Source organism: Hypanus sabinus, chromosome 9, assembly GCF_030144855.1.
Source record: "Hypanus sabinus isolate sHypSab1 chromosome 9, sHypSab1.hap1, whole genome shotgun sequence".
NCBI lineage: Eukaryota > Metazoa > Chordata > Chondrichthyes > Myliobatiformes > Dasyatidae > Hypanus > Hypanus sabinus.
This window is the reverse complement of record NC_082714.1, coordinates 128,088,565-128,108,262: the sequence shown is the minus strand read 5'-3', so window position 1 is coordinate 128,108,262 and position 19,698 is coordinate 128,088,565. Positions and strand designations below refer to the sequence as shown.

The window sequence follows — 19,698 nt, the reverse complement described above, 5'->3', positions numbered from 1 at the left end:
GACGAGCATTCCCCAGGTCTAACTGCCATTCTGTAAAAACTGAATCAAGTACTAAGGAGGAATAAAGAAATTTAAAACCTTTACTTGTATTTCCTCACCAAAGCCTCAACTCCACTCCCTTCTTGTTGTAAAGTTTAATGGTGGTTGGCAGACCAACATAAGCTGTATTACCACCTGCTATTGAGGCAAAGAGGCAAGGAGTATACCTTGTATACCTGCTAAAAAACTCAGGTATACCAGGTATACCTTGTTTACCTGCTAAAAAACTCGAATAATATAATAAAGCATAATCCTTTTCAAAAAGTCAAATACGCACTTAAAACATTACAATGGTAGTGATATCTTAACAAGTTTTCCATGTTAAACTGTGGCTGTCCCAAAGGACTCAATTTAGCAATTAGCTGTTTCCTTTGCACCTCATAGGAACTGCTTTCAAATGATATTCTGTTTGCTGTACAATTTCTTGACAGGAGCACTCCCTACAAATGCCCATATCATGTATATTAATACTAAACGAAGAATTATTCAACCTGGTATATCCAATAAATAATTGCATAAGTATAACTTCTCCTTCCCTTTGTACCTGCTCCCAGTTGGTTTCCCACCATCCTGTGAATTTTACATAAATGCCGCCTTTCTTTTCTTTATTCCTACTTCGTTGCCACAGTGATTGAATGGATTTTTAAATTATGGCTTTCACTTCCTCTATATACAAAGACATCACTACATTTATATTGAGACACACAAAGTGCTGGAGGAAGTCTGCAAGTCAGGCAACTTCAATGGAAAACATTACAGTCGACGTTTCGGGCCAAGACCCTTCAGCATTGCTGGAGGGAAAAAAAAAGATGAGGATTAGATTTTAAAGGTGGGAAGGATAGGAGGGAGGTAAATAAGGTGACAGGTGAAACTGGGAGGGGGGTAGGGGTGAAGTAAAGAGCTGGGAAGTTGATTGGTGAAAGAGATACAAGGCTGGAGAAGTAGGGATCTAATAGGAGAGGACAGAAGGTAATGGAAGAAAGAAAGGGGAGGAGCACCAGAGGAAGGCAAGGAGATAAAGTGAAAGAGGGACAAGGGGATGGGGAATGGTGAGGGGGGTGACATTACTGGAAGTTTGAGAAATCGATGTTCATGCCACCAGGTGAAGGCCACCCAAACGGAATATAAGGTGTTGCTCCTCCAGCCTGAGTGTGGCCTCAGTGTGACAGTAGAGGAGGCCATGGATTGACATATTGGAATGGTAATGGAAATGGGTGGCCACTGGGAGATCCCACTGCTTCTGGTGGATAGAGTGTAGGTGCTCAGTGAAGCAGTCTCTCAATCTATGTTGGGTTTCACTAGTATACAAAAGCACTGGACACAGTATATGACCCCAACAGACTCACAGGTGAAGTATTGCCTCACCTGGAAGGATTGTTTGTGGCCCTGAATGGTAGTGAGTGAGGTGATGTAGGGGCAGGTGAAGCACCTGTTCTGCTTGCAATGATAAGTGCCAGGAGGGAGATCACTGGGGAGGGATGAGTGGACAAGGAACTTGCAGAAAGTGAGGGGGGAGGGAAAGATGTGGAGGTGGCAGAAGTTCTGGAGAATTATGTGCTGCATCTGGCTGCTGGTGGTACGGTAGGTGAGGACAAAAGGAACACTATCACTGGTAGGGTGGCGGGAGAATTGGGTGAGAGCAGACCTGCGTGAGATAGAAGCAATGCGATTGAGGGCAGCATTGATGGTGGAATCCCCTATCTTTGAAAAAGGAAGGGGATTCTCCTTCATTCTGGAATGAAAAGCCTCACCCTGAGAGTGGATGTGGTGGAGACAAAGGAATTGAGAAAAGGGGATGGCATTTTTATAAGTAAGAGGGTGGGAAGAGGTATAGTTCAGGTAGCTGTGAGAGTCCATGTGTTTATAATAGACATCAATAGATAAGCTGACTCCAGAGATAGGGACAGAGAGATTGAGAAAGGGGAAGGACATGTTGAAGATGGATCAGGTAAATTTGAGGTCAGGGTGAAAGTTGGAGGTGAAGATGATGAGGTCGATGAGCTCTGCATGGGTGCAGGAAGCAGCACCAATGCAACCTTCAATGTAGTGTAGGAAAAATGGGGGACAGATACCAGTGTAGGCATGGAACATAAACTGTTCTACGTAGCCGACAAACAGGCAGGCATAGCTGGGACCCATGTGAGTGCCCATGGCTAACCCATTTGTTAGAAGGAAGTGGGAGGAGCCAAAAGAGAAATTATTAAAAGTGAGGACAAGTTCCTCTAGACAGAGGAGAGTGGTGGTGGTGGATTGAAACTGGTCGGGTCTGGTGTCCAGTAAGAATCAAAGATCTTTGAGGCCTTCCTGCTGGGAGTTGGAAGTATATAGGGACTGGATCTCCATAGTGGAAATAAGATGATGGGGACCAGGGAGCTTGAAATCATTGAAAAGATCCAGAGCATGTGAAGTGTCACAGATGTAGGTAGGAAGGGAATGAACTGCAGGAGATAAAACAGAGTCGCGGTATGCAAGTATGAGTTCAGTGGGGCAGGATGAAGCTGAAACAATGGATCTATATGGACAAGCAGGTTTATGGGTCTTGGGTAGGAGGTAGAAATGGGAGGTGTGGGGTGCGAATATTATGAGGTTGGTGGTAGTGGATGGGAGATCCCCAGAGATAATAAGGTCAGTGATGATGTGGGAGACAATGGCCTGGGCTCCTTAGTGGCGTCCTGTTTGAGTGATGTGAGAGTTGTCACTGGATTTCAGCAAGGTAGGGGTCAGTATGCCAGACTGCCCCCCCCCCCCCCACCCCGTCTACGGGTTTGATGGTGAGGTTAAGATTACTGCAGATTACACTACTTTTATATCTTTAATTTTAAGTGATTGCTTGGGTTGAGTGCCTGCCACCTCATTTCCTTCAACCCCAATGTGGGCAGGGTCCCATAAAAATGTATATACAAGCCTAGAACTTGCAGCCTCTACAGATGTTTTCCAATCTCAAGAAGAATGTTTGGTTTGCAACTTCAAATACCTGTTTAAACAGCAGTCAAAACTAGGAACAAATCAGAGCACTGAATTACATAATCATAGTGTAATTTTTTGACCCTCTCCAGAACTAAAATCATAGCAAACATCTTGGATTTGAATACTGATACCTTGTCTGATAATCATTTCTTAATATTCATCTGAAACTTTGGAATATAAACAGAAACACCCAAAAGACCTGTCACTGGATCTTCTGAAACATCTGTGTAGATATGTGAAATTCAACAATATCTCCTTTGCATATATTGCTGAACTTCCTGTGCTACTGGCAATGCCCCACTTTCACAACAGCTGTTCCAAAATACTCATTCCACTGAACATCACCTTCCTTTCATTGGTTAAAGTGCCCTAGAATTATCAAATAAATGAGACCTGCTATTTTAAAGGATCTGTTCTCTCTTACTCAGCTCCCAACTCCTATACAATTCAAGCTAATAAGAAATGAGACCCGCCTTATTATGTTTCTGCTCTCTTTCCACTGGGACCTTGTTCAAAGTAGATTCATTATCAAAGTACATATATGTCACCATATCAACCCTGCGATTCATTTTCTTTAGTTACCCGCAGTAAATACAAAGAAACACAATAAAATCAATGAAATACTGCACATAACATGATGGGCAAACAACCAGTGCGCAAAAGACAACACACTGTGCAACTACAAAAAGAGAAAAAAATAATAAATAATAAACATCAGAGAAAGAGTCTTTGAAAGTGGGTCTGTAGGTTATGGGTATAGTTCAGTGATGGGGTGAGTGAAGTTGAGTGAAGTTATCCCCTCTAGTTCAAAAGCCCAATGGCTGAGGTGTAATAACTATTCCTGAACCTGGTGGTGTGGGTCTTGAGACTCCTGTACTTCCTTCCTGATGGAGCAGTGAGAAGAGAGCTTGGCCTGGATGGTGTGTGGTCCTTGATGATGAATGCTGCTTTCCAGTGACAATGCTTTTTTGTAGATGTGCTGAATCGTAGGGAGGGAGGTCTTTACCTGTGATGGACTACCTTGAGTCCATTACTTTCTGTACGTTTTTCCATTCAAGGGCTTTGGTGTTTCCATGCCGCGTGCGATGCAGTCAATATGCTCTCCACTGTAAATCTGTACAAGTTGGGCTAAGTCTTAGATGACATTCTGAATCCTCACAAACTTCTAAGAAAGTAGAGGTGCTGCAGTGCTTTCATTGTAATGGCACTTAGTACATGCTGGACCCAGGACAGAGCTTCTAAAATGATAACACTAAGGAATGTGAAGTTCCTGATCCTCTCCTAGTCTGATCCCCTGATGAGGAATTGCTCATGGACCTCTTGTATTCAACTCTTTCATTTTATGGACGTTGAGTGAGAGGTTACTGCTGTGGCACCATTCAGCCGGATTTTTAATTTCCCTCCTATAAACTGATTCATCACCAACTTTGATTTGGCCAACAACAGTGGTGTCAGCAGTGAATTAAGTATGGCATTGAAGCTGTGCCTAGCCTCACAGTTATAAATATAAAGTGACAGAGCAGGGGGCTAAGCACACAGCCTACAGCGCACCTGTAATTGCGGAGGAGATATTGCTGCCAATCCAAACTGAATGCGTAAAAATACATATTACTTGAAGAGCAGAAATAAAATTAGAAACTTAGATTTTTGTTTCATTTCTGTCTTGAGTGTGCTTGGAATGTTTCACTTCACTATCTGGTGGATGAAATGAAGGAAAGGAAGCCACAATCCAAAGTTGTGACTTAAGTAGTGAACCATGACCATGCACATTGTTTCAGACTGGATAATCCAGTTTCAATATTCACATTCACAGTTAAATAAAGTAGAATTTAAGCAATATAAACACTGATTACCTTGGAATAAAATACAAGACTTGTACTTATGCATGTCTTTTTGAATTCACTTTCATACATCTTCATAGATTTTATGTTGATATTCAGCATTTTTAAACATGGTAAGACCTGTTCTGGTCAAAAATGAATGATATTGCTTTATATTAACAGATAATCCTATTTCTACCCTTATGTGAAAAACAAATTACCTAATAATTTAAGCTTGCTTAATAATATTAAATGTATTATGGAGAGCCACCCACCGTGAGCTGAGTGATGGTTTAGTGCATTTGGTTATATCATTAAATGCATTGAAGATTTAAAAACATAAAATCTATTGCAACATTTAATATAATGTCGAATAAATCCAAATGAAAATCTTGATACAACAAAACACCTCTACTATATGTTAATAAACCACCATCTCACGTTGAGTTTATTGTCATGTCCACAAGTCTGATGTGGTTCAGGTATAATGAAAAATTTGCCTGCAACGGTATTATACGGATGTAGGTTTGGACAACCCAAAAAATGTAAGTTATAAATATATATTCAAAAAATATTAATTATTCTAAAAGCTCTATATTTGTACTTTGGTTCAGAAAAGTTTGAATTGGGTGATCCCCAGGAAACCAAATAAAGAGCTATTTGCAGGAAGTTAGAACTTGGAATAGATTTGGAATGACTTCTATGACTTTGTCAAACTTCTATAGATGTATGATGGAGAGTATATTGACTGGTGGTTGCATCCTGGTATGGAAACACCAATAGCCTTAACTGGAAAATCCTACAAAAAATAGTAGATACAGCCCATTCCATCTTGGGTAAAGCCCTCCCCACCATTGAGCATGTCTATTTGGAGCAATGTCACAGGAAAGCAGCATCCGTTGTCAAAGACCTTCACCATCCAGATGATGCTTTCTTCTCGCTGCTGCCATCAGGATGTAAGTACAGGAGCCATAATACCCACACCACCAGGTTCAAGAATAGTTATTACACCTCAACCATCAGGCTCTTGAACCAGAGGGGATAACTTCTCTCAGCTGCACCACCCCATCATTGAAATATTCCCACAACATATGGACTCACTTTCAAGGATGCTTCATCTCATGTTCTCGATATTGATTGCTTTTTTATTTATTATTATAATTATTTCTTTGTTCCCTTTCTTTTTGTATTTGCACACCTTGTTATCTTTTGCACACTAGTTGTCTTCTCAGTTGGTGCAGTCTTTCATTGATTTTATTATGGTCATTGGATTTATTGAGTATGTCTGCAAGAAAATGCATCTCTGGGCTGTACATGTGCACTTTGATAATAAGTTTATTTTGAACTTTGAATATTGAACCACTTACACCAAGTGTTATTGATAAAACTGAAGAATATAATTAAGTCAATTGTAGAGCGTGACTTGACAATATAGTAGAAAGTAGTGGCTTGCATTGCATGATGGCTCTGAAATTTCATTCTTTGAATTAATAGGAACTGAACTTTGAAAGTGCAAGGCAGAATGCAGTTGCCACATTATAGCCTGTTTAAAATACCAAATTTTCACAGCCAAAATAGATTCACAGTCTTTCAATACTTTCAAATGAATCCTGTTTATGTGAACTCTGGAATCATTTGGAATAATACCAAGAAACTATCATTTACTTAATGAAAACTGTACTTATTATAACTTGAATAAATTTATCTATAAGTATTGGTGCAAAAATATGTTTAATATCTATTGAAAACTGCCAATCAGAATAGTTTGAGAAGATACTGTTGATGTATGTTTGTTGCAGAAATATTATATAAAAGGAAAGCATTCAACAGACCCTCCATCATAGAAGACAGTAACTTAGCTCTAAGTAGTCCTAATACAAAAATACATGAAGGTCATATCACATAGAACATTCAGTTCCTAAAGGTACTGTGGAACTACATACTGTAAAATCTAGGATGTGAGCAATGGTGTGTCAGTACCTCGGCAGACTGAATCCATTGCCTATAAATAACTTAGCATAATCCAATTAAATTGATCTTGCTGTGAATATATACCCTGATGAGTTTTAATTCCAAATGTTATCACCTTTTCCCTAAGTTAGTATTTATAGTTCTCTTTTCCCTGTTTTTCTGTTTGTAACTTAATGAAATGAGAAACGGATTTTGATCTGGACTGACAGTATTTATTCATCAGATCTTCAGTACTTCAATCAACCCATTCCAAATGGAACAAGCTTGATCTTGTAATTCTGTTTAAATGTTCATATCTGTGACACCAAATCTGTACACATTGAACAATATCATTCCCAGTCTTCAAGAAATTGCTAGTTTTAACCTTCAGCTCAGTTGTGAAAAGAGTTTATACAAAGCCATATTTTGCTCAAGCTTCTTGAAAAAAAAATCTGTAGTGTAATCCCATTCATTGAATCCCAATCGTTTCCTATTTAATTAGAAAGAGGTTTTATAAGATAAAAGCAGATGGTGTGTTTGCTTTAAAAGACTAGCAGGTTTCTTTAATCCTCACACATGAAGATAAATATTTGTATTTTGCTGAAATATTTGTAAATGCCAAAATGAGTTTACATTTTTAAAATCTCAATTATTCCATCTATTTATTGAAAAGGGCATAATGATTTTTTAGAAGTATAGTATTGTGAAAAAGTCTCAGGCACACACACACACATACTTTTGCACTATACAATATTTGTCAAAGTGGAGCTGAGAGCAAGGTTGTTGACCTGGCAGGAGTAAATGATATTGGGAATGGCGAGGGTTGAGTGCCACAGGATGGGTGTGGGACAGGTGGCCAGGGACAGAGGAGGGTGGCATGGGTGCAGACACACATAGCCCTGAGGTACCAGTAGAGATCACTTTTGTTCCAAATAATTGATTAATTGATCCTTACAGAATGTCTCTCTGGTCCTTCCAGCTTCTTCCCCTCTCCCTTCCTCTTTTCCCCACCATGAGTCACTCACGTCTCCCTATCCACTTCCCTCTCTCAGTTCACAATAGAGACCCATATTAAAATAAGCTTTATCATCACTCACATACATCATGAAATTTGCTTTTTTTGTGGCAGCAGAACAGTACAATACATAAAATTACAACAGTACTGTGTAAAAGTCTTAGGCACCCTAGATATATATATGTGCCTAAACTTTTGCACAGTACTGTATGTGTACTGTATATTTCACAGGAAAATTGTTCCTATGTAAGATATTTTAGATAACCCATGTTTTGCTCAGAGACTTATCATTAACCCACACTGATAGTTAATCACCGTATCTACCATTCATTCTCCATCTTCTCATCACTTCTTCATCTTGCTTCTCAGTTTGTTCCTTCATAAAATTTTTATTATCAGGTTATTCTTAGTTCATAGTTTTCCATGGAAGTAGCCAGGTGGTCCATTATGTCTTCTCATTAGATGAGAAACATTGTTAGTCTCACATCCTGTTCTTCCTCATTTGCCAGGAATTTGTTCTCCTTTAAGTCCTTACTTATTTTCTTTTTGAAAAATCCATGGTCAACCCCAACCAATGGATAGATTCCAAACAGAACATGGGTTATCAAAAAAAGTTTAAGGTATGAAGAATTTTCCTGCAAAATATACTGTAACTGTACATGCTTTTTAAAAAAGATCATTATTCTTCTATAAATAAAAGGATACAATAACTGAAGTAACAAAAAATGTTCTATCAAAATATAAACTAATTTTGGCATTTAAACTTGGCAAAATACAAATATTGTTAGTATTTAGTGGCTTTTATGTGGTTTGTTTTACAATAACAAAAATATCATGCTTCCACTATTTTGCCTATTGCTTTATTCCTACTGGTGTTTGATTATTAACTCTCAGCCATTAGACACGTTTCTTTTTCATTTCTTCAGATTTCAGATTTCAGATTCCGATGAATTTATCACATGTGCAATGAAACAAAGGGTGAAATGCATAGTTTGCATTGACATCCAGCATGACTTAAAGGATGTGCTGGGAGTAGCCGGCAAGTGTTACCACACATTACAACATCAACATAGAATGTCAACCTTCTTCACAAAGCAACACATAACAACCATTACAGAATAAAGCATACCAGGTCCATTTCCTCCCTGACACCCACTTAAGTACACACTCAGATAGTTTTCTAACCCCAGGACAGACCCTCTCTGGGTCTCCATTGGATTCATGGACTCACAGACACTGGGCTTTGACTTCCCTAGTGGGCATGCAGACATGCAGACCCAATGCTTTGGCCACTGGGTTTTGATCTTCGGTATTGATCCAGAGACTCATTGATGAGGACCCTGAACTCCAGGCCTAGAACTCTGGACTCACCGATGATGAGACCCCGAACACGAAGCTCAAAGTCCAGTCTCACTGACTGCACACTGACAGGATTACATGGCACTTGTGTCTCTTGCCTGTATGAGGCACATTTCATCATAGCCACAACCCTCTCCACATTTTCTTCATAATTGTCAGCTAAATGTCTTATTCTGAAATCTGTCATGGTAGCTGTTGTTCAAAATTCTCTCTAAAATCATCCGACCAGGAAGCCCTTAGCAATGGAAAAGCCGATAACTGCAGCTAAGCATATACTGCTCACCAAGGATCATCCCCATTGAAATTACAGACGAATGGAGGTTTTACTTATGATAGCCACTTCTACCATATTGGCAATTGGTACTGCTGCCTGGCAAGACCATTGAGACTCACATTGGCTTAGAGCAAACAAGATAGCCATTGCTACCAATATGTCCATTAATGGCTTCTACCACTGCATTCATGAGTATTTTGGCGTCACTGCACCAAGAAAGTCATAGTTACTCCCTCCGATCTCAAGAAATCTTAGAATAATCCATCAACATAGAATGTCAAACCAACAGCTAAGATTATCTGCATCATGACAAGAAGAGCAGATAGGATATAGAAGTCCTCACCAATATTTAATCTCTTAGTAAATAAAAACAAAACATACTGGTGTAAAAATTCGTTCTCAGTCATGTGCTAAGCTTGCGTCATTATAACATTTAGGAATTGTACCTTGCTTTTTTATTCATACCACTGAAAACTATAGAACTAACTTTCCAGAGTTCAAGGCACGTGTTTTGCTCTATCTGTTGTTAATCTTCTCTGATCAGGGACACACTTCTATGCTGCTATGCCGCTCATTATGTTGTGGTAGAAATTTGCTGTGTGTCAATTGTCTGCCATATTTGTTGACTTGCTGTATATATTGCAAGTTTGTTTTCCTCTCATTTTTCTGCCCCTTGTTTAGAGGTAGTGTCAGGTTTATTGTCTCTGATATAAGCTATGAGAGGTGTTATTTTTGTGACAGTACAGTGGAAAACTTCTAGTATTCTGTTCTCAGTCCAATAACTGCTTTTCAATCCAGTTACATCAGAGGGAGCCACCTGACATGAAGAGAACGGCCAGTGATAAGCGACATGATCAAATTACATTAGGTAACACAAGAGAATTAAAATGGAAATAACACCATAAGCCATTTTAAGGTATAGCATTCTCTACTATTATTCATAAGCTATGTTAGAGTCATAGTAAAGTACAGTACAGAAGCAGACCATTCAGCTCATCTAGTTCATGTTGAACAATTTAAACTGCCTACTCTCATCGACCTGCACTGGGACCATCCAGTCAATATATGGAAAGTTAAAATCACCTTCTATAAAACCTTATGTTTCTTGCAGAAGTCTACGGTCTCTACATTTTTTCTTCTATATTCTGCAGATTGTTGGGTGGTCTATAATGTAGCCCCATTAATGTAGTCATAGCTTTCTTATTCCTCAGATCCACCCATAGTGCCTCACTAGATGAGTTCTCAAGTCTGTCCTGACTAAGTACTTCTGTGATATTTTCCTTGACTAATAATGATCACTCTCCTTTAATCCCTCCCACTCTGTCACGCCTACACTAATGGGACCCTGGAATATTGAGGTGCCAGTTCTGCTCCTCTTGCAACCAAGTCTCACTAACTTCTACAACGCCATACTTCCAGGTGTTGATCCATGCTCTGAGCTCATCTGCCTTTCCTATGATACTCCTTGCATTGAAATATATGCAGCTCAGGACCATGCTCAACTTTTGGATTCCTGACTTCGTCTGAGGTCTTAACAACATCTGTCTCCACAACCTCTCTACTATCTGTTTTAGCACTCTGGTTCCCGTCTCCCAGCTAGTCTAGTTTAACCCCCCCACCATGCAGCATGAGCAAACCTTCACTCTAGGACATTAGACCCCCCGCACCCAATTTTAGGCGCAAAAAATCTCCTGTAGAGATCCCACCTTCCCTGGAAGAGAGCCCAATGATCCAAAAATCTGACTTGGTCCCTCCAACATCAACTCCTTAGCCATGTGTTAAGCTGTATAATCTTCCTATCTGTGACCTCTTACTGCATGGCTCAGGTAGAGACCCTAAGACTACAATCCTGAAGATCTTGCCCTTTTATGGAGCACCTAACTCCCTGAACTCACTTTGCAGAACCTCATCAGTCATCCAACCCACGTCATTTATATCTATATGGACCATGGCTTTTGCCTGTTCACCCTCCCACTGAAGAATGCTGAGGAGTTGATCCAAGAAGTCCCGGATCCTGGAACTCAGGACACACCTTACCATCCAGGAATTTTGTTTTCATCTCCAGAACTCCCTCCTGTTCTCGTGACTAATGAAACCCTGTTACCACACCTTGCTTCTTCTCCCCCCCATTGCCTTCAGAGCCAGAGACCTGTCCTCTGTGACTTCCATCTGCTAGGTCATTCTCCTCCCCCAGTAGTATCCAAAATGGTATACATATCGTTCACAGGGGTGGCCACTGGGGTTCTCTGCACTGGCTGTTTAACTCCTTTAACTCCTGTTTAACTGTTTAACTTCCTGACTGTCACTCAGTTTCCTGTATCCTGCATGTTCAGTGTAACTACCTCTCTATAAATCCTATCTATAATCCGCTCAGTCTCCCAAATGATCCAGAGTTCATCCAGTTGCAGCTTCAGCTCCTTAACCCTGTGTTTTAGAAGCTGCAGCTGGATGCACTTCTTGCAGTTGTGGTCATCAGGGGTCTCCCTGCCTTCCCATATCCCTTAAGAGGAGCACTCAGCTGATCCTGGCATAATTTTTTAATATAGTTTGAGCTGCTTATTTCCATTCTGTTTATAATACAATAGTTAATATTTCTGCTACATTTTCCTGAGGAAATGAAGAGAAGTAAATTTTAGGAATTAAAAAAAGAAATGCTTGACAAATGAAATGGTAAAAGTAATGAAAATTATTTCATAACAACCAAAAAGAACACAATTGAGATTTTACAATTTGCTTGATCTATTAGCCAGAAACCTTAATTTACTATGTTTTATCTTTGGAATTACTCTAGTAGCAAATTATAGGAAAAGGCAGCTTTCTGGAAGGTAATTGTTCTCAGCAAGATGATAGTATCTATAATTCCACTGGAATCTATTAATGGCCAAGAGAGGAAATCAGTTCATTTGAAAAATAAAACAAAAGGTAGATTTGTAAAATTTAGTTTTTTAAGCATCAGGTTTGTACTCATCTGTTCATACTAGCAGTCTGGAGTGATCCAATTCGTGATTTTGAAACTTGGTTTTGTTCTTTGTTCTGTTCTGGTGTAAATCGAAGATTGTGGCATTCATTCCAATGAGTTAAACAAGGTATTTTTCTAAATTCTTACCCATCATACAAACATACTAACAGTCCTTGGTGTTCAATTTCTCATTTAGTATCATTGCTGATCGATTGTAACCTTAATTCCACATCTAATTGTTATAACTTTGTACTCACCTGCTTATCAAGCAAGTATTTATTTGCCTTTGCCATAAAGATATTCAAAGACTCTGCTTATACTAAGGTTCAAGGTTCACTTCATTGTAAACCCTCCCTTGCACAAAAATCTAACAGATCACTCACCCGAAAAATGATAGCTGGACCATCAAAAACTCCAAATCCCCTCACTCACAAAAAATGTGACAATAAAATCAAACTCCCAAACCCCTCCCTTGCAGAAAAGAACAGAGACAATAGCATCAAACCCCCAACCCCTTCCCTCATGCACAAAACGCAAACATGTCCCACACGGTGAAACACTAACAAGAACATCAACTCCTCCCTCACACCAAAAGTAACATATATCGCCCATCCACCATTTGGCAACGAAAGAAAACACCAAAAACTGAAGGAGACCAATATAAACTACAGCCCAATAATCATACAAATCTCAGAATTTTGAAAACATCCTCCCATCAGCATCGAGGAATGCAGCCACACGCACCCAGTCCCTCCGTGAAGAGTCGCTGACCCAGCTATTGACCCCTTGGCCTCTGTGGAGAGCAGCCACTAACCTCCTCCGCATTCTCTTCCATGCTTCAGTTTTGCTCAGTGCTTCAAAATGGAGCCTCATCTCTGGCCTTCTTCACGAGGCAGCTCGTACTCTCAGTCCTCTCTGGGACCCCGTCTCTGTCCTTATCCATGAGCCAGCTTGTACTGTTGGACCTCTCCAAATCTGGTCATTTGATCAAATTCCAAACTGCATGTCACAGCCTCCGAGAGCTTCTGAAACACAATAAAGACAAAAAGAAGAAGCAGAAGACATAGAGAAAGTGTAATAATTAAAGAGATTGGCTGTCTAGAAGATGTCGCCCAAGGAATCATTATATTACCATTTGAAGAAGAGTTCCAAGACTAAGCTGTAGGATGCAGCACCTCTGACCTTGTGGCTGGTACAGAAATGGAAAACTAGGCTTAATTTTCAAATCAAATTTGAAACTTAAGTTTAACACATAGCTAAGGAGATGGTGCAGGAGGGAAGGCTTCATATTATTATATCCTTGGGCTCTCTTGTAAGAAGGTGGGACCTGTACAGAAGGAACAGTTTGCACCTGAACTGGAGGGGGACTAATAATCTAGTGGGTAAGTTTGCTAGTGTTTCAAGGGTGGGTTTAAACTAGGGTTGCATGGTGATGGGAACCAGAGTGTCAGACAGATTGAGGAGTAGTTGTGGAGAAATTAAGTCGACATACAAAGTCAGGAATCAAAAGGCTGAACATGGTGGGACTAATATTCTGAGCTGTATGTGTTTTAATGCAAGGAGTTTTGTAGCTTAGGCCATGGATCAGCACATGGAATTATGACTTTGTAGCCATTAGTGAGACCTGATGGCAGGAGGGACAGGACTGACAGTTTGCCAGAAACATAAGGTTGTGATAGTAGATGATTTTAACTTCACATTGGGATTCATTTACCGTAAAAGGACTAGATTACTGATTGTAATGCCATTAGTTTCAAAATAATTATGGAAAAAGATAGGTCTAATGTTTGGATTAAGATTTCTAAATTGAAGAAAGGCTGGTTTTGATGGCAACAGAAAGGATTTAGCAATAGTGGATTGGAGTAGGATGTTTTCTGGCAAAGGTGTACTTGTTAAGTGGTAGGCCTTTCAAAGTGAAATGTTGAAAGTACAGAGTTTGTACGTTCTTGTCAGAATAAAAAGCAAACATAACAGGTTTAAGGAACCTTGGTTTTTGAAAGATGTTGAGGTCCTGGTTAAGAAATGGAAGGAGGTGCATAGCAGGTTGGAACAAATGAGGTAGTTGAGGAGTATAAGAAATACAAGCAAACACTTCAGAAGAAATTCAGGACAGCAAGAATAAGGCATGAGGTTGCTCTAGCAGACAAGCTGAAGGAGAATAGGGCTTCTGTAGATATATCAAGAGCAAAAGGATTGCAAGGGACAAAAATGGTCTACTGGAAGTTCAGAGAGGCAATTTATGCATGGAGCCAAAAGAGATGGGGGTGATCTTAAATGGAATTATTTTGCATCTGCATTTACTTGGCAGACAGACACAGTGTGAGGCAATGCAGCAGCGAGGTCATGGACCCTATACAGGTTACAGAGGAGGAGGTGTTTGCTATCTTGAGGCAAATTAGGGTGGATAGATCCCCAGGGCCTGACTCTCTCAGATGCTGTGGGAAGCTAGTGCAGAAACTGCAGGGGCCCTAGAAGACAGGTGAGGTGCCAGAGGATTAGAGGATAGCTTATGTTGTTCCATTATTCAAGAAAGGTTCTAAAAATAAATCAGTGAACATGACATCAGCAATGGGATATGTTCTGTATTTAATATTTCAGTAATATTTGAGTAACTCTAAATATATTGTTTGATTAAGCATTCTTTGTTGTTTGCATAATATGAGTTATCTGTAAAAGTACATAAATGGCCATACGTCATATGCCACCACGTGATATGTGTGCACCCATCTTAAAGAAGAAAACTAAGTTAGTTTCACACTCCTGTTCACATGTCTTTCTTTGAATTAGTTTAATATTTTGGATTTACAAAGCACAACAGTGGTGATGAAGTATTTTTAAATTGAACCTGAGATGACTACCTACTGGTTGAAGCGCAGTGTGATATTCAAGTAAAAAAAAAGTGCAGCACATTTTTTTTCAAAGGTCTTCTTTGGAAAAGGAAAGATGATCAAGTTAAAAAAGGCAGAAAGTGGAAGAATTTATGGGTTCATAAAGAGTGATCGGAAATGGCTGGCTACTTTAGACAGATTCCATGGCAGATAGCTCAATTTTGTATACTGAGCAAACTGAGCAGTATTTTGAAGAAAATGAAATAGGTAATGATAAGCAAGTGCCAATTTTGCAGAATATATTAGATTTAAAGGCATACAGTTTGCATTAAAGTTAATTGCTCCAACCAAACCAGCTGAAATGAGCTTTGCTGATATCAGGAAGGCAATGTAGGAACATTTATAAACAGAACAATTAATGATTTCATAAGAGGAATGAAAAGGAAGGGGAGTCCATTTCAGAGTATGTGGCTGAAATGAAGAAGTTATCTGTACATTGTCAGTTCAGTGATGGGCTTAATGATGACCTGAAAGATAGTTTGGTTTGTGAAATCTTACAAGAAAGCGTTCAAAATGGCTCCTAACTGAAGCACAACTCACATTTAAAAGAGCAGTTGAAATAACTGCATCAATGGAAACAGCAGTCAGACACAATTGAGTTTCAGTCAGGAGTGAAAGTGAGCATGAAGAAAATTGCAGAGTCTGAACAGAAACCGACCTGGCTAAACAAATTGTGCTCCGTTGTGGCAGAGAGTCACATACACTAGACCAATGCAGGTTTAAAGGTGAAACTTGCAGACAATGCAACAAAGTAGGACACATACAAAGAGCATGGAAGGCAAAATAAATGGTTTGCACAGTGAAGAGAAAAAGCTAAAAAGTCAAGTTGCATTTTCAAAAAGAGCAAGCACTAATCTGCAGGCTGTTGATGAAAAGTCTGATAATGATGAGAATGACACAGGACTGAGTACCCTTGAGATTTACATCGTGAAAACTAAAAATAGACAACCAATATGGCTTATACCAGAAGTGAACAGTAAATAAATTAAAATAGATCAGACACTGGCTCAGCTGGTTCACAACTCATTCCACAAATTGAGTTTGAATGGCATGTCAAAGGTACAAAACTGAGGCCTGCAGTTTACCAACTAAGAACCTATACTGGAGAAAAGACAATTGCTGTGGGAAAGACATCTGTACAAGCCACATTGTGCTTGTATATGGTAAAAACAGGAGGATCAGCATTGTGGGAACATCATTAGCTGAGACAACAACAACTTGATTGGAGGTTCATCAATTATTTCCGTACCATGTCCCTTGTAATAGCGCCAAATGAAAGCAAATTTAAAGAGGTACTGGATGATGCCACAGCAGTGTTCGAAGATGGCATTGGAAAACAACTATATCAAGGGAAAAACAGGGTTAAATGAAAATAACACATCTAAGTTTTGCTAAGCCTGCCTGGTTCCTTGTACCATCTGTGATAAAGTAGCCAGTGAGCTAGATTGCATGGAGGCTGAAAGAATTCTTTCCAAGTTTGAGTGGAGCCCACGGGCAATGTCTGTAGTACCCGTAGCCAAGAAGAATGGGCCTGTCAGGATCTGTAGTGATTTTACGGCCACCATCAGCCCAGTATTAAAAGTAGGTCAATACTCTTTGCCCAGAATCAAGGGTATCTTTACCAACTTTTCTGGAGGGAAAACACTTAGGCAAAGTGGAATTAGTGAGGCCTACCTACAGATGAAGATGGAAGATGAGTCCAAAGTATTTTTCACTATAAACACTTGGAAAATGCTTTGTCACTATAATAGGATGATCTTTGAGATAGCATCTGCACCTGCACTCCAGCAGAAAGCTGTGGCCCAATGACTGCAAGGCTGTCCAGGCACTTGGTGTTACCTGGATGACATCATTGTTATTGATAAGGATGGCAAGGAACATCTCCAAAATCTCAAGACAGTGTTAAAAAGATTAGAAGATTATGGGCTCAGAGCACAATGCAACAAGTGTGAGTTCTTTAAATCATGCATCACCTACTGTGATCACAGCATTGAGACACAAGCTTTACATAAGTGTGCTAAGAAAATTCAAGCTATGGTTGCAGTCCTTTTTAGGATTTGTCAATTACTATAACAGGCTCCTGTCAAACCTGGCTACTATGCTTAACCCCTTCAACCCATTGCTGCAGATTGGGAAGAAATGGCAATGGACAAAGCTGTGTGAGGATGTTTTCAAAAAGGTAAAGTAAATGGTGACGTCAGACACTGTACTCACACATTATGATCCAGTTCATCTGCTAAAGCTTGCCAGTGAAGCCTCGCCTCATGATAAATGTATGTGCAGTCCTGTCACATTCTGTCAGTGATGGGTGTGCACACCCTATAGCATTTGCAACAAGTTCCCTTACTGCTGCAAAGAAAAATTACATACAAGTTGATAGAGACGCCTTGAGTCTGGTTTGGGATGTAAAACATTTTAATCAGTAGTTGTATGGGACAGAGTTTACCCTCGTTACTGATCATCAACCACTAGTGTCCATTTTCAATCCACAGACGTGTGCTCCACTAACAGCAGTAGCTTGAATGCAGAGATGGGCTCTGTTTCTTGTAGGACACAATTACAAAATTGAGTTCAAGAGAATGACTAATCATGGAAATGTGGATGGATTGTCCAATTTATCTATGGAAAAGATACTACTGGAGAAATGTACTAAAAAGGACACTCCTTAGCATGTATTCTCCCTAACACAAATCAAATGTTTCTCTGTTACAGCAGAGATGATCAAAATGGAAACCAGAACATTCGCCACACTGTCTCAGGTCGAGATGGCCACACAAAGTGGCTGGAATGTGCAGGAGAGATTCCAGTTGGCTCGAAGCTTTGTCTGGTGTCCTGGGATAGATCAGCAGATTGAGTAGCTCACCATGCAATGTTCAGGATGCCAACTTAGCCAGAAAATGCTAAGAACAGTGCCTCTCCATCTCTGTGAATGGCCTGAATTTCCCTGGTAGAGGATTCTTGTGGATTCTGCTGGACTGTTTTTGGACACACCTTTCTTTACAGTATTGAATGCAGCTACAATGTGGCTCAAAGTGTTCCCAATAGCCTCCACTACTCCTCACAGACTGCTGATATGTTGAGAAGCCAGGGACTGGTGTTCCAGAACACTCAGTCAGTGACAATGGCCAACAACTCATTACAGAATAGTTTCAGTCATTCCTGAAAATGAATGGAATAAGACATATTACATGTGCACCGTACCACCCTGCTAAAATATCTTGGTAGAGAAGTTTGTCCAGAGTCTAAAGAATACACTATAAGCGGTGTCATGAGAACACACTACACTGACACTGTGGCCGAAACTAGCAATTTTCCTTCTTGCATATTACCATGCAGCACACTCCGCAGCCAACAACTCACCAGATGTACTATTTATTCCTGCATCATCCCTTGCTCTCTTCCTTGGATCTCCTCAAACCCAATTTCAGGACGAACATGCAAGATGATCAGCTGAGACAAATTGAGGGCAGCTCAAACAAGGAGCTTTGATATTTCACTCCTGGACTAGTCCTGGCAGGACCACAGACATGATCAAAAGTGGGTACATGGAAAGATTAAGGACAGAACTTGGCCTCTGTCCTACATAGTGGACATTGTATCTGATGTCATCTGGAGACGACACGTTGATGTGTTGAGAAGGGCCGAGTCAATTGTTAGAGAAGAAAGGGTTCCAGAGCTACCAGAACCACTCTCTGCAGTACTGGGGTCAATTCCTACAACCACCATGGAGAGGCCCCACAGCCTGAGATTGTTTCACAGCCACAAGTCTCACCTGCCAAGCAGAGTGACCACTACCCCCCACCCCCTGCCGCATCAGTAATGACATTATCCCATAGAGTAAGGAATCCTCCACAGTGATTAAATCATTAGGTCTGAATGGGACAATTGAAAGTTTACTATGCAGTGGATGTCTATATAGTAGTTGTATTATATAATATACTGTATATACCATATTTGTATATATGATGACTTGAAAACAATGCACTATGTATTTAAATCGAGAAGGATTCTATATTGAGTTGGAGTTTATAGCTAAACAGGTGTAGTGTATTTAATACTTTAGTATTTGAGTAATATTTTAAATATATTGTTTGATTAAACATTTCTTTGTTTACAAAATTTATTATGGGTTACATGTCACTTCTTCCTGTAATTCAAATGTCTGTGATCCTATCAAACTCATAACAGACCTCATCTACCCAATGTCATCATAGGGATTTCAGTAGCTGTGTAGATTCCAGAATACAGTATCCATATTCTTCGCAATACCTTTTTTCCCCGGATATAGCATTTCTAACAACTCTGTACATGTCGACACACGAGGCAATGTAATGACAAATTTCAATTATTATAATTTTGATTTGACAGATTAAGGTTAATGTTATTTGATAGTCCAGGATAATGCTCAAGAAACCTGAAAATACCGG

At 39.8% G+C, this 19,698-nt stretch overlaps 1 protein-coding gene across 1 annotated transcript in view; it reads right to left on the bottom strand.

The window, feature by feature from the left end:
- The window catches only part of pdyn (prodynorphin), a 279,199-nt gene that overhangs the window by 131,095 nt on the left and 128,406 nt on the right, over nucleotides 1-19,698 (bottom strand). The window contains exon 3 of the mRNA XM_059980532.1: nucleotides 13,198-13,408. Coding sequence (XP_059836515.1) covers nucleotides 13,198-13,256 — 59 coding nt within the window. The 5' untranslated portion in view covers nucleotides 13,257-13,408. The remainder of the gene's footprint in view (nucleotides 1-13,197; nucleotides 13,409-19,698) is intronic.